Source organism: Rutidosis leptorrhynchoides, chromosome 4 (genome assembly GCF_046630445.1).
Source record: "Rutidosis leptorrhynchoides isolate AG116_Rl617_1_P2 chromosome 4, CSIRO_AGI_Rlap_v1, whole genome shotgun sequence".
In the NCBI taxonomy this organism is placed as follows: Eukaryota; Viridiplantae; Streptophyta; class Magnoliopsida; order Asterales; family Asteraceae; genus Rutidosis; species Rutidosis leptorrhynchoides.
The window spans coordinates 385,135,426-385,163,017 of NC_092336.1; the positions used below are offsets into that span (position 1 = coordinate 385,135,426).

The 27,592-nt window shown below is 35.0% G+C and overlaps 1 protein-coding gene across 1 annotated transcript; it reads right to left on the reverse strand.

The window, feature by feature from the left end:
- Positions 1-138: 138 nt before the first annotated feature.
- LOC139904653 (callose synthase 9) lies at positions 139-13,540 on the reverse strand. Its single transcript, XM_071886589.1, has 51 exons — positions 13,348-13,540; positions 12,438-12,668; positions 12,210-12,307; positions 11,945-12,108; positions 11,718-11,841; positions 11,476-11,586; positions 11,267-11,392; positions 11,061-11,150; positions 10,819-10,916; positions 10,591-10,705; positions 10,314-10,439; positions 9,761-9,837; positions 9,593-9,671; positions 9,369-9,491; positions 9,193-9,295; positions 8,975-9,098; positions 8,694-8,883; positions 8,539-8,591; positions 8,390-8,450; positions 8,213-8,294; positions 8,037-8,086; positions 7,376-7,462; positions 7,139-7,224; positions 7,036-7,060; positions 6,839-6,933; positions 6,646-6,727; positions 6,407-6,564; positions 6,138-6,258; positions 5,957-6,054; positions 5,774-5,864; positions 5,491-5,651; positions 5,293-5,402; positions 5,076-5,210; positions 4,896-4,964; positions 4,628-4,805; positions 4,224-4,338; positions 3,979-4,098; positions 3,784-3,899; positions 3,618-3,701; positions 3,426-3,538; positions 3,094-3,323; positions 2,888-2,935; positions 2,645-2,803; positions 2,437-2,550; positions 1,954-2,042; positions 1,637-1,795; positions 1,448-1,550; positions 1,152-1,271; positions 1,027-1,077; positions 746-928; positions 139-659 (listed from the first exon to the last, which is right to left on the reverse strand). Exons 2-51 carry the CDS (start codon positions 12,658-12,660, stop codon positions 420-422), a joined length of 5,757 nt encoding a protein of 1,918 aa, XP_071742690.1. The 5' UTR covers positions 12,661-12,668; positions 13,348-13,540; the 3' UTR covers positions 139-419.
- Between the last annotated feature and the right edge of the window lie 14,052 nt (positions 13,541-27,592).

Genomic DNA, 27,592 nt, shown 5'->3' on the forward strand with positions numbered 1-27,592 from the left:
TTATATGTAATTTTTCCTTTCATCAAGTTACATACAGAGGCAATGAAATATTTCTAAGAACAATTGACTTGTCAAGCCTTTGTAATTTGTTTTGTGCCTCAACCGTTTGTGAGTGTGGTTATATTATGGTTATTAACATGAACAACAAATTATATTATATCATTAATCATTAGTTGATTCAAACACTAGCCAAAATGTCACTAGAAACACAATAACAAAGGGAGACGAAAGTTCCCATAGTCATGGCAGCCCAATATGCGCCCACACAAATTCCTCATACAAGATACACTCACTCAGTACTACAAAATTTACAAGCATATCATTTATATACATCACAGTTACAATCTGCAATTAAATATCTGAGAGTAAGTCTAAGTTAAGCTCACTGCATGTACAAAGGTCCAGATTCAAGATCACACCTAAATCCCAGAATTTGGGTTGTTCCCCGCAAGAATGAGTGATATTTCCAAACCTCGACTGAAAGCCTGGTTAAACATTAGCCGGGTTTGGAACGTTGAGATAAAAGGGAACCATGAACATAACGCAATTGGAACGAATATCAGCATTCCCATTCCAGCGTCATATAACCGACCAAGAGACCTAACCGACTTCCATAAAAATCCAGTCTTTTTCAACACGGGTTTCCAAGCCACACAGATCTGATTAACATTCGGCTTGTTAGTACGAAAATGGAATTTGACCTACAAAATGGAAACGTTACGAGACCAACAAAAAAAAACCGTACCGAAAGTATTCCCCAACCGGTTGGTATGAATGCTAAAATGGAAGCAAATATGTCGGTAACCGAAAGGGAAGAAAGCACAACAGCGACGGCTATTCCAGCAATTGCTAGCAAGAATGCAATGCCTTGTATAAATCGCAAAATCAGTTGAAAATTGACTGATATTTTCTGGCTGAATGTGAATATCTGTGGGAAAAAAACCCAAATTAGAAATAAAATCTATACTTGCTTTATTTGGAATACATGGAATAGTATTTTTAGATAAATTGTTGAAGTTGGGTTACATTGAAAAGGAATATTAGGCCCACAAGTACAAGCCACGAAAATCCATACACCTGCACGAATGTATATATTATTAGCAGTGATGATGTATGTATGAACATGGCTACATAGGGAAAGAAGCTCGTACCGATAATGACGTATTGGATCCTTGAACGTTCAGCTTGTAAACAATACCATACTGGAAAACGAAAAACCTAAGGCTCAAAATGGTCTCCATAACCCTTGAACCAAATGTTCTGATATGAGACTGCAAATTACATTTCATAATAATTAGTCAACTTAGCAACATTACCACACACAAGAAAATATAAAACCAGTAGAGCATTTTGTGGGTCATGTTGTCATCTTTCATCAAGAAATAACTGGGACCCACAACCACACGATAAAGATAAGAGATAAAGGAAAAAGACTATAGATTTGTACCAATTCTTCATCCCACCAAGCTTCCCAACTTTCTTCACCTCTGACACCAATACCGCCCCTATAGAAGAGCCAATTTGTCCAATCCCGAAAGTCCTCAACCGTCCTACACGATTGAATAGGATAGTAATGGCATTAGAAAAGAACAAAAGGCGTTGCAGAATTTTTAATTATTGAAACACTAAAGCTTACTTCTGCCACTCAAAACCGGAAGGGTTAAATAAGTATGGAGCAAAAAGCCAAGAAAGAGCCATGAACCAACTGCTAACACTGAGAAGAATGTAACCCACTGCACCAGCTTCGTTGAACCCATATGAAACATACACCACTAACAACAAAACGACTTCCAGTCTGTTTCAACAGAAAATTAAGTGTCAGGAGCGAGAGAACAATTAGAATGTGAACTACATATACATATACAATAATATAATATATATATATATATATATATATATATATATATATATATATATATATAGAGAGAGAGAGAGAGAGAGAGAGAGAGAGACGCTTTAACAAAATGGCTGCGCGAATAAAGCCGGTAATTCTCTGAAAATTTGATGTGTCTTACAACGAATCCCCGACCAGTTGCATGATACTGTTTACAAATTCAATTTATTAGATGATGATGATGATGATGATGATGATGATGATGATGATGATGATGATGATGATGATGATGATGATGATGATGATGATGATGATGATGATGATGATGATGATGATGATGATGATGATGATGATGATGATGATGATGATGATGATGATGATGATGATGATGATGATGATGATGATGATGATGATGATGATGATGATGATGATGATGATGATGATGATGATGATGATGATGATGATGATGATGATGATGATGATGATGATGATGATGATGATGATGATGATGATATATATGTAATAATATATGTAATAATATTAATTAATAATAATAATATAATGGAGCAATAAAGAAAGAAAAAAATAAAGTGACAACAGACCTTTGCACCTCCATGAAGAATCGTTCGGCCAAAGTAATGGGTTCTTGTGCCCAACGAAAATGTGAAGAAAACGGTACAAAGTTGAAATTGCATTGTGATAAAACTAACAACAGCCTGCAGCACCATTCAAGATTGGAAGATAGACAAGTTAGTCACGTAAAAATCAAGATTGTTTTAATCAATCTGGATGCAAATAGAGTACAAGTACCCTTAAGAAGCCCTGCTCCAAGATAAAACCCAAAACCATGGGTATAGCCGTAAACACACCAATCTGAAACAGAAATTGCGTATTCAAAGCTGCATTAAGCGCTCTGTTGTTTAACACATCAGCTCTCGTTTGAATATCTTCACCCACTCCAGACAACGCCTGAAATAAGAAAACACAACCACCTCAAAAGATGTGTTTACTAAACTCTTATAAAATCATTTACAACCAGAATTTTCAACTTACCAAATACAACTTCCCATAAAGAAATATGTAAACAGTAATTACTGTCAACTGCAAACACAAAAAATGAGCATATTTAAAATTCAGAGAATCTGGTAGAAAATAGAATACCAAGTTTTAGTTAATCTAGAGTCAAGTAGTTATGCGTTTATTATATCTCTTAAATGTTCAGGAATAAAAAAAACATAAATAAATGGTGAGGTACTTACCATAGTACAAAAGTAGTAACCGACAGTTGTGAAGTAGAATGAAAGCATCCGGAAAAAGTCAAATAGCTGTCCGAGTCTATATATATCTCTACTAAGAACCTGCTCGCCATTTCCACCAGCAACCTTGCCTTCAAACAGAGCAATCTGATTCAGCCCGACATCTCGTCCCTTGCCTACCTGTATGTACTCGTGATGTGTGATGTTTCCCTGTCTCAGAGTTGAATTGAAACCTGCATTTTAAATGTTTCAATGTATCAAGTAGGGTATAACGATGTAGTCGAATGATTTGAAGATATATAGTTCATTCAAGAGATAAAAAAATGGAAACATACCAGCGTATATATCTTCACTAATGTTAATTACACGAGAGGCTTTGCTAATACCACCCCGTGTTATATGGAACACCCTATCAAACACGTCAGGATGCCCATAATGCATCCGGACCCTGAACACATCATTAAGTGACATCAGCGTGACAAAAAGCAATTACAAGCTTATTCAAACTATACGAATATTGAACTTACTTTAAAGGACTTGCAAGTACACGCTGTCCAAGGGTTACAAAACTGGTTTCTTGATTAGACATGAAGGATGCTAAAGAAGACACACTGCATGATTGGTTTAAAAATCAAAACTGGATGTGAAAAATAAAAGTACATGTTATAACAAAGACAGTAACTAATTTTCTACCTTCCAGTAAATACATGCTCCCTTACACCAAGAATGGTAGGAGAACGGATACCGTGATAAGCATGGAATTCTTCTAGAAGATTTCTCATCTTTAGAGCTTCTTCGAAGTAGTTGTCCTGAAGTATACATAGATAGATGCTAATATGTATTTCAACACATATTATAAATTATAAATTATATTTTTGAGTTAGTTACTTGGTTCATATCAATCGTCTGGACAGCATTTCCACGAGTAAAGACAATTGCATGATTTTGATTTTCGGGTTTACCCTCACCAAGTTTGGGATTCCCGGGCAATTTTATAGAATAAACTTCCTGCATAATATTTACTTATAAGTTAGGTAACTAATTAAGCCAAAGTTTGTGCTCAAATAATCTAATACATAGTATCGAAACAGTAAAATTACAACATACAAAAAATAGACAGTAATGAAAATAACCTTGTCTTTCCCGTTGATATCACCCTTCACGAGTTTAGAAAAATACTCTTTGTTCACATTACCAGCTGTCAAAGTCTCGACCTCATCAATGAAAGCAACTCGAAGTGCCTCATTTCTAAAAAAAGGAACCACACAGTTAAAAAAAAATTGAAACTTGATAATTACTATAGTAATAGAACCAAAATGGCAAAATTATGAGCACATGCAAAGGCATTTATAAAACATTTGGTCATATAAAGATAAACGCGACAAACCAAACATAAACATCCCACCTTTGCAATAGCTATAGCTATCAATATAGAAATAGAACCACAATGGCAAAATTACTAGACCATGCAAAGGTATTTATGAACACACTTGGCCATATAAAGATAAACTTGACAGATTAAACATAAATATCCCACCTTTGTAATAGTAATCCGATATCAGCAGCCTCAGGCTTTTGATCTTCTTTCTGCTTCCCATATATTTGGCATGTTACAACATATGTGAATTTTAGGTCAGCATGAGCTCGTGCTTCAGGAGAAAACTCAAATCCTTTAGTATCAGTTGTTTCATTAGTAGGAACATCCGCTTCCATATCTAGTATATATATCCCATTTAAAAATTTAAAACAGCAGTTGCAATAGATTGAAAAAACACATAGATAATAAATATATTGGAAATCCAAACCTCCAACAGTCGTTTTTTCCAAATAAGCTTGAAGCATTAGAGCTTTCCGATAGTACATCATCCCTCGAACTGAATATATGATTAAACAGAGTAATTAAAAAACAAACGAGAATAAAGTTTATACTTTTCAAGAATTATGTGACATGGGTATGCTAAATAATATATAATCACGATTTATACCAGTTCTAGCTAATGTTTGTCCACGATATGATGCCCAAAACCGAAGTTCAAGGTTATCGTCTTCATTATCAATAAGAACCGACTCGTGTGTGTTCTCATCTCGACCAATCCGAGCAAGAAAGTTTTTCCATTCATCTGCAGCATCCAATAGGGTGTTCATGTAGGCCCATAACTTGAAGCCATAAAAAAGAAAACCTACTATTGAGAGTTTAAATACCTGGATAGATTTTTTGAAGGTAAAACAATACCGAAATCCCATCTTCATTTTTCTTGAGAAGCTCATTTATACTGTACAGAACAGTCTCCGAATAATATGGAGTGAAAACACTGGTAAATTAAAAAACTTTAATCAGTACCCAATGTAAATGAACAATTTAACTAAAGGACCAATTAATAGTTTAAGGAAATTTTTTACCTGAAAGATAACATTTCCCGCACAGGTTTGCTTTTAGGCATGGACATGAAAAGTGAATTTGTGAAGAACTCCAATCTACGTCTAGCCTCTAGGTTTCTAGGGACGTACACTGCTGAATCCTTGATGGTGAAAAGAGAGTGTAGCCTTCTAATTTGTGACCTCTTTAAACAATATATAAATATAAATTTTCAAGGATTAACAAACGTCGAATATATATAATACATAAAAAATAGAAAAGAAAGGTCAACTAGCACAAGTTTGACTATTATAGGCATCAACATACCAACTCAGGATCTCTTGGCCACTTCAACTTCGAAAACAGGCGACCTTCCTTCCTTGCTTTTATCAATATACTCCACGTGGCATAATTTTCTCTGCAAAATGATTCAAAAAGTCCAATTTAATGCTAGAAATTAAACTTCAACGTGAATGGAACATACAATAAAAACGGCTAGCAAGCACACACCTCATATTGACACTAAGAAAATCAAGCTGGATAACATCGTAAAGATCCAGAGCAGCGTTAACAGCACCAGTTTCTAACTCAGGTGTTCCAACTTCTTTCTATAAATGCAGCATCCAAATGACATTATTTATTACCATTAAAAGTGAGAAAAACAAATTGGGTAAAAACAAGAGATACGGACCAGAATTCCCGTAAGTGCAGTAACTTTTTGAATAACAAGTGCCAGTTTTTTCAGTTGAAAGTCATATGGGATGCTTCTTCTCGCAATACTTCCTTTAATATCTTCGTATATTCTTTCAACCCTGCACAAAACAAATAGGTAAAAAGCTAAACAAAGGAACTTAATACCACAATAACATGATATTATCACTAAGTGGCAACGAGCAATTGTAGCCCATTCATATGTAAATGAGCCACAATTGTCATTTAAATAATGAAGTCTGCATTTACCACAACTTCCCATCATCATCCAAAACTGAAGTTAAAATTAGCTTGATGGTATAAAAACACTCTTCAACTGCATATTTCATGTAGTCGTCCCTTGAAATCCTATCCCAAAGTTCTTCTTGTGACTCACTCTCGCCAGCAATATCTTTGGCTAGAAATATCTAAATATAACAAAGAACAAAGATATATAAGAAAGAAACCTTAAAGAGAAAAGAACAAATACGTGGAAATTGAAAAATTACCTTGCTGGCTAGAAGAAAAAGAGGCCACTGAACCATAGGAACAGACCCGGAATTTTTAGGCATTTGAAGTAATTCCATTTCCCTAAAATAATACGGTACATTAAAGTATTTATAAGCAACAATTCATTACCCAACAGGTTCTGTTAGATAGCAGCAAAACAAAAAAAAAAAAAAAAAAAAAAAAAAAGCTCACAGATTAGTAATATAATCTTCTTCTCGCAAATTATTCACGATCTCATTCCAGAAGGGTGAAAATCGTGCAGCATCAAACTTATTTTTCGCCAGAACCTTTATGAAGAGGAAGACATAACATTTCATGTAATAAAGGCAAGTAACAATAATTTTTGAAGGAAAGGAAAAAATTATGGTTAAGAGTAATTTTGAACGTACCTGACCCGTTAGTGTAAGAGAATTCCTGCAAATATAAGTAACTATTAATACAACATAAAACATTCATCCAACATAGTTTGTTATAAAGGGTGATCAAGAATACCTTGCAGATACAGGAATATGAAGATTATCCATAAATGCCTCAGGAAACCTCTCAAAGAGTTTGTGGACGGCACCCAAAGACCTAATCTGAAACCATTAAAAAAGAGTCAAACCATAAGTCAACACACAGATACAGAATAGGCAACAAGCGAGGGATCGCATTGATTATAAAATAACATGAGTTTAATTCGTCAATTAATTAATTAAAAGAGAAAAGTAATATCTACGGTTAACTTACCTCACCAAGACGATCTCTAGCTCCAAGCAAGAAACCCACAACAGCAGATATAATGGTATAAAAGATGTGGATATCTAAAAGATAGATCTGCAATATTTAATAACACCACATTCATGATCAGAAATAGTCAACAATAGATATAGATATAATGAAGTCAAAGATGACATTTATATACTATTGAGATTGAGACTCACATATAAAAACAAAATTAACCACATAAGTTCAAAAGTAGACATACAGCACTTCGTGTTCAAAAACTCATCTAACCATTCATGTTAATAGGATATATCATTGTTTATGAGGAAACACAAAAACAAAAATATCTAACCATATAAGGTTAAAGGCAAAACATAAGAAAACTACAGAAAATAACATGACAAAGGTCATCATAATTGACTTCTAATCTTGACATCACTATAAAACCTTTTAGGTTTTAGTTACTGATAGTAAAAAAAAGAATAAGAAAATGAAAGCCGACGAATGCAAACCCTTGTCTGTCAAAACAATAAAACTGAACACCAGTTACCCTACACAATATCTATAATCATTAATTCATTAATACCTACTAATTACGAGCTTTTTGAAAAAAAAAATAGACCATTTTAAGTGGATGCTATTCTTAACCAAATTAAATACTATACAGAGGAAGAAAAGAACTTACACAAAAGACAGGCGCCCACAAACTAGCAACGGTCAAGGCATTATGATTATCTGAATGTCAAATCATGAAATACTTTATCAGGTAAACAATAGTTACTAACATGCAAAGATTGAACAATAGAATGGTTAAACATATTGGCGAAAGGGAGTTTCAATAATCTCTAGTTTCACACTTACTTTTTGATACAAAATCATGCCATGAATAACGGATATCTTTAATATTGATGATTTCCCTTGTTGGTTTCACCAAAGGTCTAATCTGCATGACCAAAAACACACATACGAACATCATCAACATATCAGAAATATTGTTTACAACTAAGACAGAGATGAAGATCAAAACAAATTAGTTACCTGGAGAAAATAGGCAAATGCAAACTTGCCCCCCAATACAACAAGCCAGAAAAGCACATACCTAAGCTTATGAAACATTATCCATTAACCATACGATTATAACTAACAGATAAAAATTGAAAGACGGAGCATATAAAAGAAGCTATTACATGATATAATCAGTTGTTGCCTCGTACATGCCACGACCAACGTAATAATGCTCCTTTAATTACAAATCAGACAGTAAATAGTATCATTTTCAAAACTCAAAAAGGATTAGAAAACATAACTAAGAATATGAAGCTAAAAAGCATAAAACGCCAACCTGATGAATCCACTTGATTATTTTCACTACAGATGAATTATCACACCGGTTGACCAAAAGATTGCACGATGGTATTTTAGCCAATGTGCTCCAAAAGAAATGAATACCGGCATAGATGCCTAGAAAGATTATATATATTTTGAAAATAATAGACCCTGAAATTGTATTTGTCGTGTCTTGGAGACCTTTCCTGATATTAGATCATATTACAAAATATTGTGATCATTTATAAAAGAAGCAGCATACATGTATAAGAAAACTAAATAAAAAGAAGAACCTACAAATAAAGGAAGCATACGAAAATAGTGGCAAAACTAAACCAGATGAACCGAACAAAAATCCGTGAAACCGCCAACATTCTTGTTGTAGAATAGGCACCATACATCACCAAAACATCCAACGCACCTGAAAAATGTAACAGTAAGAAACTTAAAACAAAATTTTCAAGAAACCAAATTGTTTATTGTTTATTAGACATAAATGAAAGAGTGACACCTACTTTGAATAAGCTTCATGACAAAAAATGTTACGCCAAGACTTAAACCTTCCCGTATTGTTTTGCCATCAATTTTTCCATTATTAAATGCTATTATTGTAAGCGCCTGTAAAAAGAATATTATTTAGCATCCACCAAGAATGTATAGATGTTATAGAAATTATAACTATGTGACCAACCTGAAACATCATGAAAAGAAATATCCACAAACGGTGGAAACTATGGTAAAGATGAAAGAACGTTCGGTGCTCAACGAAAGAGGTTTTTCCTCGACGCTTAGTAGCGCTGGTTTTCAATAAATTCTGTAACGGAAAAGTCAAAGGTAGTCAAAGAAAGTTGCAGGGCAAAAGCTACACGTATCCCAATAAGATGAATTAGTGTCTAAAGATCACAAGATTTATACCGTTGACCTTGGTGAAGGCTTCAACAGGAAAGATGAAGTTCGGTCCATAGGCCAGCCAAGTTTAAGACAACTACGAGACCTGAAAAAATACATAAAGCATTAAAAATTAATAAAGTATATAACTAAAGCACATTAATTAATACGTGTATTTAGAAACATAAAACTCACCAGAAGTACTCATTGAAATCGTCATAATTTCTCCATGCAGAATGAGGAGCCTTCCCATTTTCATTGTTATCGGCCTCCTGCAAAATCGGTGTGCTAGTTAGAATTACGTGGACTATTAAACCTACAGGTGGTCAAATATAACATGATTACAGCTTTAAACGAATTATATTATTTCAATAACGATGTTAACAAAATTATCCCTAAAAGACACTTTGGCAGATTTTTAACCCATTCTACCCGTCCTCCATTTAGCTATTTTTTATTGTACCCATCTGAAACAAATCATACGCCAAATCAAGTGATTTTAAATAAATTGGATCAAAATGGCAAATTATTATATAAAACTTTCAGAGACACAACATTATAAACTAAGTTCAAAACACATTGAGTCAGCAAAAGTCTCTTCCTTCATCACAGATCTCAAAAGTTTCACATATAGTAAAAAAAAAAAACGGCCATCATACATAACATAACTGTGTTTTAAAGCTTTTACCAATAAACACATGAATCTGAAAATAATTAAGTCAAAAAAGTAATAATACATAAGACATACCATAGCAATAACATCATAAAGAGGGCAAATGACTTGTTCAAGAAACGAAACACCATTATCGGTTACACAGCTGACAGCTGGTTTTGCAAGTTGCTGCCTCAATATATCGTCCAATTCTTCCCCCATCTATTTATAAAAGATTGAGTTAGAGCATTCTATAACATCTGAATCAATCTTATACAAACATAAGCATTGGAGCATATTCAACGAGAAAAATTCAAACTTTCATGCCTATTCATACAAAATGAATATAGAAAAGAACTTATATTATGCTTACACGATGAAATATGTAGCATAAACATTCTGGAAGGAATCGCACGTTAGCAGCTTCACCCCATATTAAGAAGTACAAGGAGATAAAAAGTACTTTCATTTCCTTGTTGAGATCCGTACTACAGGAATTGTAGGAACACGCACACCATTGTTACAATATGAGTTAGATTTGCCATTATGAAATTGTGAAAATGTAATAAAACAAAAATAGAAATTATTTGACATGTCATACTTGCTCCACATTGGCGGGATATTAAGGTAATTGCACCACTTGATGTAATTATCAAGAGACTTCAAAAATACTCTCTCCACAGCAGTCTCATCTAATTTCTGAAACACATTACAGTCCACTTTATTTAAATATTCCATTTAAAACCATAAAGAATTAAACTTTTCTTTTCATTATACCCCAAAACATCTTTTATTACTATAGTAAAGGAACATCATTGAAAAGCAAAATGCCAAGAAACCTACTGGTTCATGCTCATCAGGAACACCAAGTCGACTTTGCTCATTTGACAAAAGATTGACAATATTTTCCCGCTGATTCGACACATTCCCTTTCTGCCAAACAAAAAAAAAAAAGAAAAAGAAAAAAAAAAGAAAAAGTAAAAAGTCAATACATCAGTCAAACCACTTAAAACGGTTAAAGGTGATATACGTCCTCATCAACTACCAACCTGAAAGCCAAATGTAAAGTGCAAAAAGTCAAGAACATCAGCACTTCTAGTAGCTGGTATCGGGAAATTTCCCGGCAATTTTGGGAGACCTCTAAAGTACTTCAAGGATGATATTGCAGCACGAACCTGAGCATAAATTCACAATAACAAATATTTTAATGATAATAATTAATAACATATAGTATAATGATAGTTGAAATCATATTTACCTCTGGAAATGATGTAATAGCATTTGTCAAAGCAGGAGCATCAAGAGGAATAATATTATAAGCAATCAAGTCTTCTGTCATAGCTGCATCAGATTCAATCACTCGTTTTAACTGAAAAATGGAGCAACAGTTGGAAGTTAGAACCCAGTATGCGTGGGTGAAGTGTAAATTAATCATTAATCAGACAATTTATATTATGATATAAAACATTAAAATGGAATATAATATATGAACTTGTAAACCTCTTCAGAAATCAAGCCTTCTGCTTCCTCAGGGGAAACCTCCTTAGAAAGCTGTTCTAAAACAGTTCCCAAGACTTTAAGAGTTGCAAATACTCTTTTTCTCTTCACCCTTTTGCGTTCTAACCTGTTTTTAGACCATAAAAGCATATAAATAGATAACAAATAAGAATACTGAACATCATACATAAATGAGATAAGAGATTAGAAAAACAGAGAGAGATTCGTACTCTTGATAGTTTCCACTAAAAGTACCCGACTCTCTTAATTCCATTTCCTCCTCACGTAACATATCCACATTATTCTTCTCTCTGTAAAGCTTATAGAACTCTCGTAAACGAGCTATGTCTTGACTCCGGTCAAAGGCTGCACCCTCTTTTTTTGCTAGTTTTTGCTGCCAGGAATATATTAGAACAAGAGGAAAACATGTCATATATTCCATAGGTTGATAAACATCAGAAAACTATCTCATTAACATTAACATGAATATCATACCTTGATCACAGACATCAACCCTGTTTTAAACTGTAGCACGCCCCTACCTTCACTGTTAGGATCTAGATTTTGAGCCAGTGTATAAGCATGCTCACATACTGCAATAAGTAACAGTGCATCTTTTTTAGCAATGTCTACCGTTACAGTTGGCAGCTAGCTAAGCAGGTAGAGTAAAAAAAAGAAGAAAAAAAAGATAAGTGGATTTAAAGAAGATAACGATATACATACATATTCTAGATATGTTTGGGTCCTCATCTTGTATTTCATCGGCTGCTCTTAAAATGGGATCAATGTCCCTGCTATTTGAAAGTGAAGATGGGACATTTCCAGCAATGCCGCCAGCAGGCCGCCCATAAGCATCAATCCCTGTTCTCTCCCTACGAAGTGCAGCCCGGACCAAACGCTCCCACAAAGTGCCGGCGTCCACATCCCTGTGGCCCCGGTGAGACATTTATAATCCTGTAAATTTTTAACAAAATCTCAAAGATTACAAATTCATTCAAAATCAGTGAAATGCTGGCAATCGTACTCGTTTCACGTTAACACACAAGCAGATATATAAGTATATAACCGTTCGGACGTCATACATCTCGTTAAACCTAGCTGCACCTTCTAAACTTAACCCTAACAAGAAACAGCTGCTAACATGCATAAAAACTCTAACTGACAATTATTCAATTCAATTCAATTAATGTGCATATTAAAAGCCCAAACTTCAATATTAGTAAATAAGTACTCAAAACTACTGTAACTCACCATGATAAATAAATATGTGTGTACATTTGGATAGACAAAATCAAGTAAACTAAGAAAACAGACTAGAACCCTAATTTAGTATATGAGCTAATACATCTAGAAATTGTAGCAATAATCGTGCACTATCGATAAATAAATAAAACAAGCACACGCATAAAAACAAACTGGAAGCTAAACATATTATCCAATTTCAGATGCAAGTCAGCCAAAACGTATTATCCAATTTCAAGTGAAGTAATTTTTAACGTACTTCAGCTCACACATATAATACATACAGATGTATATATTAATGATTTCCCGATGAGCATCGGTAGACACAAGCAATGATGTTGAAATTCACACACAAATCTTGATAAAGATAAAGGATAAGCGGAAAATTTACCGGATTTACTATGGCAGCACCGAAGATCTGAGTTCACAAATACTAAAATCTATATCTATATATGGAATTAAGTCGTGTAGATATAATAAATACAATCAATCAAATCAAATTATACTAATTAAATCATACGAACGAAATTGTTAAAGTAATGGAATATGAATTTGTGATTGTGTATCAGAGAGAGAAAAGAGTTGAATCGGTAGAGATTTGAAAGAAGTGAGGTTTTGAAAGCTAAAAACCGGGGAGATTGATTTTAGATTTTTGGGTTTACAGGCTATAACCGGTTAACACGGGTTGATACGCGCAGTGTGATTTTTAAGCCGTGAAAGGGTTCAGGAAGGGAGTTACGGTGATAACGGCGGAACAAGTAAGCCTGAATTCTTATTACGGATTTTTTTTAATGCAAAAAAACAAGGAATTAAATTACCATTATCATTACCTTACCATATTTTATTATCTAATTATCTATATCTATTATCTATTATCTATTATCTATTATATATATCTATTAATCTATTAATTATCTATCTATCTATTATCTATTAGACAAAACTTACGAATAGTACTACGGACATTTTCGTCCTTTCACCTTCTTTTTTAAAAAAAAAACCTCCACACTTTGTTCAAAAATTACCTTACCATATTATCTATTAGACAAAACTTATGAATACTACTAAGGGCATTTTGGTCCTTTCACATTTTTTCCCCCAAAAAAGGCATCCACACTTTCTTCAAAAATTAAAATCGACCCCCCAATCAGGGGGTACAATGTCAAACCAACATTTTCATAAAAAAAATCTTAAATAAACTCCACTCAAATATTCAACGGGTCATATCTACTCACTCGCAACGAGTTAAATTTTTTCGACACCACCGTTAAGCTCGAAATAACTTTATGAACACGATGTCACTAACTATGTGCAAAACGGAAGTTTTTTAAAAAACGCTAAATATGAATAGTATTGAGGGCATTTTCGTCTTTTCACCCTTTTTCCCCAAAAAAAAGGCCCCACACTTTGTTCAAAAATTAAAATCGACCCCCCAAACAGGGGGGTGAAGTGTCAAATCAACATTTTCATAAAATATCTTAAATAAACTTCACTCAAATATTCAACAGGTCATATCTTCTCGCTCGCAACGAGTTAAATTTTTCTGACACCATCGTTAAGCTCAAAATAACTTTACGAACACAATGTCACTAACTATACGCAAAACGGACGCTTTTTAAAAAACGCTAAATATTTGAGTCCACCTTTCATACACGTTGATTTTTTCCTCACGGGCTCCGTAAATATTTTCATCTATTAACAACATATACATATGGGTCTTATTATTTTTTAAAAAAATTATTTAGTAATTTTTTGATATTACTCAGTAAATATCTTAAATCGCACGGAGTCTTAATATAAGCTAACAAGTTAATTGCGTTAAATTTTAAAAAGCCAACCACTCCATAACGAAACGCGAAAATACACATATATTGTTAATTTAAGATAACATCTAAATCTTTGGCGGGTTATACCTTTTCGTTCGACTCGAGTTGCGCTTCAACGACATCATCGTTAGCCACGAAATAATTTTGCAAAATAAACGCAATAAAATACATTGGAAATCGAACCCGGCGCAAAGCGAGGGTTAAAAAACTAGTTACAGTCAATTTTCAGAAAATGTGATAAATTAAAAAATACATGAAGATATCATTTTGGGTTTACAAACTGGACTTGCACTATACATGCCCAAATGCTAAAGCCATCCTATGACATACAAAATCTTACACATTAAAAGCAGGGATTATCACCAAAAAGTACATTTTTTGAACCTTTTTTGAGTGAGAGCCCCCAAAAAAAAAATGTCAATTTACCCTCGCAAGGAGTAAGGTGTCTTAGTCCATTGCACCTTGTGTCCTTGCGACCTTGGTTCCACCTGGGAGCAAGGAGCAAGACACCTTGCTCCCATGTGAAAGCAGAGACTCAAGGTGTCTCTTGCTCCCACGTTTCCACCTGGGAGCAAGGAGCCTGCTCCTTGCTCGCAGGTGGAAGCAAGGGGGCAAGAGACATCTTGCGTCCTTGCTTTCACTTGGGAGAAAGGAGCAATGTGCCATTTCATAGCTTAAAGCCGCAATTCCCATCGTCCTTTGCTCCTGTAGTCAGGTTGTTTTCTTCTTCTTCAACTCCTATTTCATGATTTCTTGGGACCTGTTTAGACCAGTTCAATGTTTTTTTGTAAATCAACGAATGCGCGTGGATATGTGTTAAGTGCATTTAAAACGTGCGACTTATGTTTCGGATAGTACAAGATTGTGCTCATTTAAATTCGGTAAGCGCGTTGAACTGTTCAAGCGTTTAAGCATCTATTCAGATCAAGTAGCCATCTTATAATCGCGGAGTTAATAATTAGTAAAATACCCGATCGTTACTATTTTCTGGCGATTTTGACATCATCGTTGCAACTCCAGCTTTCGTGGGAAACTCGAACAAACCATGCGCGATGGAGAGCACTGCCTCAAACTTCTGCAACGACGGGTATCCCAATAGCGCATCATAGTCTGATGCTGCACGAACGATGCTAAACTTCACCTTCTCAATTTGCCTTTTCGCCCAATTGTCGTCATCTTCAAGCTGTAGTTTGACCTCCAAGGTTCCTAGGGTCAGCAGCGGATCACCAGTGAGCCCTTGGAATCTATCCTTTGATGGCTTTAAGCTAAGTTTGAGTTTGCGCGGAAGTTCTTGGAAGTATCATTCAAACATGATGTCGGCACTGCTACCAGTGTCTACGCAAAGGTGCCCAAATTTGAGTCTTAACTCTGGCAAACATCCGCCAACCTTGATGAGGTTATTCTTGGCTTCTTGACCTTTTCTGGTTGAAAATAGGACCTGCAAGTATTCCCGGGAGTGCGCAGGTCTCGACTGTGTAGCGGCACGTTCTTTTGTGACAACGTGGATTACCTTATCTCGTCCCTTTTCCTTGTCCTCAACATATTCTTCCTTGCATGAGTGTTCCTTAGGCTCTTTTAAATGCCGAAGCTCACCTCGCTTCAAACACGCAACCACCTTATCCGTCAATGCTTTGCATCTGTTAGCCCCATGTCCATAATCATCATGAAAATCACAGAACTTAGACTTGTCGCGCCTTTCGTATTCCGACATACGCGAAGGCTTGCCAAAAGTCTGAGATATTGGTTCTGTCGCAAGAATTTCTTTGAGACTTTTTGCCAAGTTTTTAATGAGCGTTTGGTTGTGTTCCCGGTCTTTATTTCGCTGATTGTTGCTGCCGTGACGTCCATGAGTGTGCCTGCGCCTATTGTCATTGACATGCTGGTAGGGACCATTATCCTGGTATCCTATGTGAGAGTTATGCGAATTACGCCCTCCTCTTGGTGAATCATGGTTATCGCGACGACCATGGCTATTACTGTAATGACCCGCACTTTTTCGATCATTCTATACTTATAAGATTAATATTTACATAAATTAAACCATACCAACATGATAAGCAATCCAAATTGTCGAGACTTATGTTTTTCGAAAAGAGTTTTACACAACGTTTGACCGTCTAGTTTGACCGATGATATCACGAACTATACAATATATGATAATTATACGTTTGTGTATATATATGTATATATACATATTTAACATGACCTAAGAATGTTTTAATATCTCATTTTGTATTAATAACAATAAGTTATAAGTATATTTTGAAACTACTAACTTAAGTTTTCAAAACGATAACCATACGTAACGTTATTTGACTTAAATACTTATGACCTATAATGTTTATACATATATCGTATAAGTAATGTATTTAATCACTTTTAAAGACTTAAATACATAAAACAATATAAGTATATTTACAAAAGATAACTATATTTGAATCCTCGTTCCGTTTTCTCAAAGATTTCTATATGTATATCTAGAGTATATGTACTCGTATCATACCTAACTTCTATACGTATTTACTATTGGTATATACACATCAAATCACCACCTAACTAGCCCTTGTTACTGCCCTAAGGTAGAGGTAATTGCTTTTGTATGATTGTTTGACAAATACACAAGATTACAAGCTAAAAATTTTGTCATCATACCCCCCTTAATCACGTTTTTATAAGAGTACCATGGATCATCATTTTGATTCATTTTAACTTCCATTTTCTAGCTAAAAACACACATTCTTTCAAGAACCTTAAACTCCATAACAATCCAGCAAGTTACCAAGAAGATCTAGCCATAAAAACCTTACTTAATCACCATAAGAAAACTCTTACAACAACACTTCAAGAATCCTTCCAAGAACACAAACTTACTTCCAATCTTTCATCCAATTCCATCACCCTTTTGGTTCTAGGTTCTTACTCCTCTTTTACAGCAATCTTGTCCAAGTAACTTGAGGTAGTAACTTTGTTCATAACCTTATTCGATTCATATATATATAGCTATCTTATTTTGTGGTATAAAATTTTAACAACAAGAACATAGTTTGAATGTTTTCAAACTTGTTTGCAAACTAAATAGATCCTTATAACTTAACTTTTAAAATACTTCAAGACCTGTAATATAACTTAAATATATGCTAATTTAACAAGGTATAACTTGGTTTTTCAAAGAACACCTTAAAAACTGTTTTTACGACGTCGGAGTGCAACCGGGGGCTGTTTTGGGTTGGATAATTAAAAACCATCTTAAACTTTGAATTGGAGGTTTATTTTCTGGAAAAATGATTTTTACTATGAATATGATAACACATAAAAATTTCATGATTTAACTCAAAGTATAAGTATTTTTAGAAAAATAATCATTTAAGGTTGTTTACATGATGGAAAATGATTAACTTCATAAGTTTCACTAAAGTTTGACCTATGACATGTGATTTCGAATACAAACTAAGGTATTTACAGTTCATAGTCTTAAAGAGGGACTCGATCCAAGGAAGTGGCAAGTTGAATCAACGAAAACGGAGTTGTAACGAAGAAACTATGACCAAAACGAGATCGGATATCTAAGACTAGTTTAGCTACGAAAATAATTGGAGAAAATTAAATAAATCACATCTTTTTAAAATAACATGATATTTTATATATATGTACTCATAATTTAATTTTATATGGTTCAGGATCACCCGTAAACAATACGAGAAGATTAATCATAAGATCCCATGATTGTACGCAACACGTCATTTGACAACACCGGTACCGTGGGTCAAGATTAATCTCGACCAATACATATACGATGGGGTTTTATTTATTTCGTTGGGGGTTTTATTTATTTCATTGCGGGTATATTAAACATCTAAAAATGAACCATTAAAATTGAATTACTAACAACGAACTGCTAACTACGGACTAAGGAATTATTCAAAGTATTAAAAGTATAACAAGTATATATATGTGACGTTTGTTTAAAAAGAAAAGGTATTGATATATTATATATGGATAGGTTCGTGATATCAACCGGAGACCAAGTCAAATTATATATATATCTTCAAGACGAAAGTGAGTATATAGTCCCACTTTTAAACTCTAAATATTTCGGGATGAGAATACATGTATTTTATGTTTTACGTTATGGACACAAGTAACTGAAAAATATATTCTACGTTGAGTTGTACCACTGGCATACTTCCCTGTAGCTTGGTAACTAATATTTACAGCGGTATTGTAAACGCGAATCCTGTTGATAGATCTATCGGGCCTGACAACCCCAACCGGACTGGACGACCAGTATTCAACGGTTGCACAGTACTTCGTTTCGTGACTACACTTGGTACGGTGTAGTAAGATTTCATAATAAAGGGAATATGCGACGTGATTAAATGTTAAGTATGGTTACCAAGTGCTCAACCACTTAGAATATTTTTATTAAACTGTTTATATACGAAATCTTGTGGTCTATATATATATATATATTGCTGCCGGCATTAAACCTATATCTCACCAACTTTATGTTGACCTTTTAAAACATGTCTATTCTCAGGTGATTACTAAAGCTTCCGCTGCATTATGTTGAATTTGAGCAGGATCTTGCGTACGCATATTTGTGTCAAAAATAAGACTGCATATCCAAGAACTTGTGTGGTAAAATATGCTAGAAATCGGGTTGTTATTATCATTTGTAAAGTTTGTAAGTCGAAGATTATCGCTAAACGATAATCATCTTTTTATTGTCTAAAGCTTGTAACAAAAATAATGGTTATGGTTTGTAATGTATAATATATGCAGTTTCTCTTTTAAAAATGTCGCATATAGAGGTCAATACCTCGCAATGAAATCATACGTTATCTAACACGTTCTTATGGTTAAGGACGGGTTATGACATGTGGTATCAGAGCGGTGGTCTTAGCGAACCAGGTTTGCATTAGTGTGTCTAACTGATAAGTCGTTAGGATACATTAGTAAGTCTGGACTTTGACCGGGTTTGATTTAAAAACCATTGCTTATCATTGTTGGTTAAAATTTATATGTAAGTATTATGTAGTACTAATGGGTTAGTTGTTGTGTGATAGATGTCGGGCTCAAAACTTATCATCACGTTCAGCGACTCCGAACCAGAATCTTCAGATGGTGTTCCAGTCATTAACCTATCCGATGACGAAAATAATATCTTTGGGGAAGACTCACAAATTCCGGATGAACCGACTATAGAGAACCCGGAAAGTGAACCCGAGGAGGAAAGTGAACCCGAGGAGGAAAGTGAACCCGAGGAGGAAAGTGAACCCGAAGAAGAAATACAGGAAATTACAAAAGACGAGTTCGAACTAGGAAAGAAACGAAAGGCTAATGAATTAGAAAATTCAAATACCGAGTTTAGTAAGGATGATGTGGCACCAACTCCACTAGACACTACCACCCCTATTCCCACTATTCCTATTCGTTCTATCCCGGCATCCAGTTCTTTAGTCCCACAGCCAAAATATAGGCAGACAGCCAGGATAAGCGTTAAGTGATTCTTTGAACCTAAACGTCCTAGAAAATAGACCAAACGATGCGCTGCCGTATTAAACCATGGGATCATATAATGTTTTGTATAATATTATTAGTGTGGTTTGCTTAATGTTCGATGTAAGATAAGCATATGTAAAATAGTGAAGTGTGAAATGCAATAATTTTCCATGGTTAAGTATTATTTAGATGGTAGTAATTGATTCTGTACTAAGCTATTAAGTATGGACATTAACGGGTAGGTACTACCCTAGATATAATTATAAAACGCTAATAAGAAGAAAAGGCTTTTATAATAATACCTGGTTCATATTATTAACAAGCTATAATGTACTATAAATACACACTACATCTATAATAATCCATGTGAATAATTATTTTCTTTCATTAGGAAATGGCGCGATTGAATCGAATGACGGAACAAGAAATCCAGGAACTCATCAATCAGCGAGTGAACGACAGAATGTTATGGGTCGAGGCTGCAAGAGGTGCTGCAGTTAACCCAAATCCTCGTGTGGGGTGCACTTACAAAACTTTTCAAGCTTGCAAGCCCTCATCATTCAGTGGAACAGAAGGACCAATCGGTTTAACCCGGTGGATAGAAAAGATGGAGACTGTGTTTAAAATCAGTGGTTGTGTTGAAAAGGACATGACCAAGTATGCATCGTGCACTTTACAAGATAGTGCACTCACGTGGTGGAAAAATTATGTGAAGGCTGTAGGAGGAGATGTAGCTTATGATACTCCGTGGGAAGAATTCAAAACAATGTTAATCAACGAATATTGTCCAAGGAACGAGGTTAGGAAGTTGGAAGATGAGTTACGAAGTCTGAAGGTTATTGGTACTGAAATCACCAACTACAATCAGCGATTCATGGAATTAGTTTTGCTATGTCCTGAATTGGTTCCAACCGAAGAACGGAAGATTGAAATGTACAAAGATGGTTTGCCCAAAAAGGTCAAGGCAAATGTTACAGCATCGAAACCTAAGACAATTCATGAAGCTATAACCATGGAAAACAAGCTAATGGATCAGGTCATCATGGATAAGAAAGTATCCAATACTGATGTGAAGGTATCAGGTAACAAAAGAAAGTGGAATGGAAATTATGATCGAGGTAACCAACAACAATCTTTTAAGAAACAAGAAAACACGCAAGGTGCGGGTAGTGGTTTAAGCTTTGGTTATAAAGGACAAAATCCTTTATGCAACCGATGCCACAAACATCACTCTGGTTACTGTAATGTGGTATGCAACAAATGTAATCGAAAGGGTCATCTTGCTGAAGATTGTAGGGCTCTCGTTACAAATACAAATGGTACCAAGACACTTGCCACCAATGCAAATAGAACTGCTTTGGCTACCATTACTTGTTTTGGGTGTGGAAAACAAGGTCACTATAAGAGCCAGTGCCCGAATCCAGAGAAGAATATCGGACCTGCACATGGGAGAGCATTTGTTATTAATGCTAGAGAGGCATGTGAAGACCCGGAGCTTGTTACGGGTACGTTTACCATTAATAACTTATCCGCATCTATTATATTTGATACTGGTGCTGATAGAAGTTACGTGTGTAGAGACTTTCACGCTAAATTGAATTGTTCATCATTACCTCTAGATGCTAAGTACATGATTGAGTTAGCTAATGGTAAACTAATTAAAGCCGATAAAATTTGCCGTGATTGTAAAATAAATTTAGCCGGAGAAACATTTAAGATTGATTTGATACCCGTAGAATTAGGAAGTTTTGATGTAATAGTCGGCATGGACTGGATGTCCAAAATAGGAGCTGAAGTTGTGTGCGCCAAGAAGGCAATTCGCATTCCTGGTAGGAATAAAACGCCAGTAATGATTTATGGAGAGAAGGGTAACTCAAAGCTAAAACTCATTAGTTATTTGAAAGCTCAAAAGTGCTTGAAGAAAGGGTGCTATGCTATCTTAGCACATGTTAATAAAGTCAAAAAGAAAGAAAAAGAGAAGTGCATCAATGACGTGCCTGTGGCAAGAGATTTTCCTGATGTATTTCCGGAAGAGTTGCCGGGATTACCTCCATTTAGATCTGTAGAATTTCAAATAGATCTTGTACCAGGAGCTGCACCGGTTGCCCGTGCTCCATATAGACTTGCACCGTCCGAGTTAAAAGAACTTCAGAGTCAGTTAAAAGAATTACTGGATCGTGGATTCATACGACCAAGTACTTCACCGTGGGGAGCTCCAATTTTATTCGTCAAGAAGAAAGACGGATCTTTCCGAATGTGTATAGATTATCGTGAATTAAATAAGTTAACTATCAAGAATCGGTATCCACTACCGAGAATTGACGACTTATTTGATCAACTCCAAGTATCATGTGTGTACTCGAAAATTGACCTAAGATCGGGCTATCATCAATTACGTGTCAAAGAAGAAGATATACCGAAAACTGCTTTTCGGACACGCTACGGTCATTACGAATTTTTGGTCATGCCGTTTGGATTGACGAATGCGCCAGCTGTATTCATGGACCTCATGAATCGAGTTTGTAGTCCATATTTAGATAAGTTTGTTATCGTTTTCATTGATGATATTCTTATCTATTCCAAGAGTGAGCAAGAGCATGAGCAGCATTTAAGGTTGATATTAAAGTTGTTGAGAAAAGAACAGCTATATGCTAAATTTTCTAAATGTGCTTTCTGGTTGAAAGAAGTGCAATTTCTTGGCCACGTTGTTAGTAGCAAAGGAATTCAGGTTGATCCAGCAAAAATTGAAACCATTGAAAAATGGGAGACTCCTAAGACACCAATGCAGATACGCCAATTTTTGGGTTTAGCCGGTTATTATAGAAGGTTTATTCAAGATTTTTCCCGAATAGCTAAGCCGTTGACAGCGTTAACGCAAAAAGGGAAGAAATATGAATGGACCTCTGAGCAGGAGAACGCATTTCAAATACTAAAGAAGGAGTTAACTACGGCGCCTATTTTATCGTTACCAGAAGGGAACGATGATTTTGAAATATATTGTGACGCTTCACGACAAGGTTTTGGTTGCGTTCTTATGCAACGGAAGAGAGTTATTGCATACGCATCCCGACAATTGAAGATTCACGAGCGGAATTATACGACGCATGATCTAGAATTGGGAGCAGTTGTGTTTGCATTGAAGATGTGGAGACACTACTTGTATGGGGTTAAATGCACTGTGTTTACTGATCATAAAAGCCTTCAACATATTTTCGATCAAAAATAGCTGAACATGAGGCAACGTAGGTGGGTCGAGTTAATAAACGACTATGATTGTGAAATTCGCTATCATCCCGGGAAAGCGAACGTAGTGGCCGATGCTCTAAGCAGAAAGGAACGAGAACCAATCCGAGTTCGAGCAATGAACATAAAAATTCGCATGAATCTCAACTCACAAATCAAAGAGGTTCAACAAGAAGCACTCAATAAAGAAAACATAAGAAATGAAATAATGAAGAAGTATGAGAAGCAACTCGTTATACGGGAAGACGGAATTCGATATTTTGCAAACCGTATTTGGGTACCGAAGTTGGGTGGATTAAGGAAGTTGATATTGAATGAGGCACATAAGACAAGATACTCGATACATCCTGGAGTTGGAAAGATGTATCAAGATCTTAAGACGCATAATTGGTGGCCTAATTTAAAGACAGACGTTGCAACATATGTTGGGGAGTGTTTAACTTGTTCCAAAGTCAAAGCAGAACACCAAAAGCCGTCAGGATTACTTCAACAACCAGAAATCCCAGAATGGAAATGGGACGGTATTACCATGGATTTCATCACGAAGTTACCAAAGACTGCCTGGGGATACGACACTATTTGGGTAATTGTTGATCGTCTTACCAAATCTGCACATTTCTTTCCTATAAAGGAAATGGATAGAATGGAGAAATTATTACGATTATATATAAAGGAAATAGTTTCAAGGCATGGAATACCTATTTCCATTATATCTGATCGTGATAGTAGATTTACCTCAAAGTTCTGGCAATCACTACAGGAGGCACTAGGAACTCGTCTGGATATGAGTACCGCATATCATCCGCAAACCGACGGGCAGAGTGAAAGAACAATTCAGACTCTTGAAGACATGCTCAGGGCATGTGTGATCGATTTTGGAAACGGATGGGATAAGTATTTACCGTTAGCAGAATTCTCGTATAATAATAGTTATCATGCGAGCATTAAAGCTGCACCATTCGAAGCATTGTATGGAAGGAAGTGTAGATCTCCTATCTGTTGGAATGAAGTAGAAGATCGACATTTAACTGGTTCCGAGATCATACACGAAACGACTGAGAAGATAGTACAAATCAAGGAGAGATTGAAAACAGCCCGTAGTCGCCAAAAGAGCTACGCCGATGTCCGAAGGAAACCATTAGAGTTTCAGATCGGTGACATGGTTATGCTAAAGGTGTCACCTTGGAAAGGTGTGATACGTTTTGGAAAAAGGGGTAAACTGAACCCAAGATATGTAGGCCCGTTCAAGATCATCGAACGCATTGGACCGGTAGCTTATCGACTCGAGTTACCACAACAACTCGCCGGAGTACATAATACCTTTCACGTCTCAAACCTTAAGAAGTGTCTTGCAAAGGAAGACCTCACCATTCCTCTTGAAGAAATCCATGTCGACGAGAAACTACAATTCATCGAAGAACCAATCGAAATCATGGATCGTGAAGTTAAACGGCTCAAGCAGAGCAACTACCGATCATTAAGGTTCGTTGGAATGCTCGAAGGGGTCCCGAGTTTACTTGGGAACGAGAGGATCAAATGAAACAAAAGTATCCACACTTGTTTCCCGATGACGCAAAATAGGTACAATTTTAAAATTTCGGGACGAAATTTATTTAACGGGTAGGTACTGTAATGACCCGCACTTTTTAGATCATTCTATACTTATAAGATTAATATTTACATAAATTAAACCATACCAACATGATAAGCAATCCAAATTGTCGAGACTTATGTTTTTCGAAAAGAGTTTTACACAACGTTTGACCGTCTAGTTTGACCGATGATATCACGAACTATACAATATATGATAATTATACGTTTGTGTATATATATGTATATATACATATTTAACATGACCTAAGAATGTTTTAATATCTCATTTTGTATTAATAACAATAAGTTATAAGTATATTTTGAAACTACTAACTTAAGTTTTCAAAACGATAACCATACGTAACGTTATTTGACTTAAATACTTATGACCTATAATGTTTATACATATATCGTATAAGTAATGTATTTAATCACTTTTAAAGACTTAAATACATAAAACAATATAAGTATATTTACAAAAGATAACTATATTTGAATCCTCGTTCCGTTTTCTCAAAGATTTCTATATGTATATCTAGAGTATATGTACTCGTATCATACCTAACTTCTATACGTATTTACTATTGGTATATACACATCAAATCACCACCTAACTAGCCCTTGTTACTGCCCTAAGGTAGAGGTAATTGCTTTTGTATGATTGTTTGACAAATACACAAGATTACAAGCTAAAAATTTTGTCATCATACCCCCCTTAATCACGTTTTTATAAGAGTACCATGGATCATCATTTTGATTCATTTTAACTTCCATTTTCTAGCTAAAAACACACATTCTTTCAAGAACCTTAAACTCCATAACAATCCAGCAAGTTACCAAGAAGATCTAGCCATAAAAACCTTACTTAATCACCATAAGAAAACTCTTACAACAACACTTCAAGAATCCTTCCAAGAACACAAACTTACTTCCAATCTTTCATCCAATTCCATCACCCTTTTGGTTCTAGGTTCTTACTCCTCTTTTACAGCAATCTTGTCCAAGTAACTTGAGGTAGTAACTTTGTTCATAACCTTATTCGATTCATATATATATAGCTATCTTATTTTGTGGTATAAAATTTTAACAACAAGAACATAGTTTGAATGTTTTCAAACTTGTTTGCAAACTAAATAGATCCTTATAACTTAACTTTTAAAATACTTCAAGACCTGTAATATAACTTAAATATATGCTAATTTAACAAGGTATAACTTGGTTTTTCAAAGAACACCTTAAAAACTGTTTTTACGACGTCGGAGTGCAACCGGGGGCTGTTTTGGGTTGGATAATTAAAAACCATCTTAAACTTTGAATTGGAGGTTTATTTTCTGGAAAAATGATTTTTACTATGAATATGATAACACATAAAAATTTCATGATTTAACTCAAAGTATAAGTATTTTTAGAAAAATAATCATTTAAGGTTGTTTACATGATGGAAAATGATTAACTTCATAAGTTTCACTAAAGTTTGACCTATGACATGTGATTTCGAATACAAACTAAGGTATTTACAGTTCATAGTCTTAAAGAGGGACTCGATCCAAGGAAGTGGCAAGTTGAATCAACGAAAACGGAGTTGTAACGAAGAAACTATGACCAAAACGAGATCGGATATCTAAGACTAGTTTAGCTACGAAAATAATTGGAGAAAATTAAATAAATCACATCTTTTTAAAATAACATGATATTTTATATATATGTACTCATAATTTAATTTTATATGGTTCAGGATCACCCGTAAACAATACGAGAAGATTAATCATAAGATCCCATGATTGTACGCAACACGTCATTTGACAACACCGGTACCGTGGGTCAAGATTAATCTCGACCAATACATATACGATGGGGTTTTATTTATTTCGTTGGGGGTTTTATTTATTTCATTGCGGGTATATTAAACATCTAAAAATGAACCATTAAAATTGAATTACTAACAACGAACTGCTAACTACGGACTAAGGAATTATTCAAAGTAGTAAAAGTATAACAAGTATATATATGTGACGTTTGTTTAAAAAGAAAAGGTATTGATATATTATATATGGATAGGTTCGTGATATCAACCGGAGACCAAGTCAAATTATATATATATCTTCAAGACGAAAGTGAGTATATAGTCCCACTTTTAAACTCTAAATATTTCGGGATGAGAATACATGTATTTTATGTTTTACGTTATGGACACAAGTAACTGAAAAATATATTCTACGTTGAGTTGTACCACTGGCATACTTCCCTGTAGCTTGGTAACTAATATTTACAGCGGTATTGTAAACGCGAATCCTGTTGATAGATCTATCGGGCCTGACAACCCCAACCGGACTGGACGACCAGTATTCAACGGTTGCACAGTACTTCGTTTCGTGACTACACTTGGTACGGTGTAGTAAGATTTCATAATAAAGGGAATATGCGACGTGATTAAATGTTAAGTATGGTTACCAAGTGCTCAACCACTTAGAA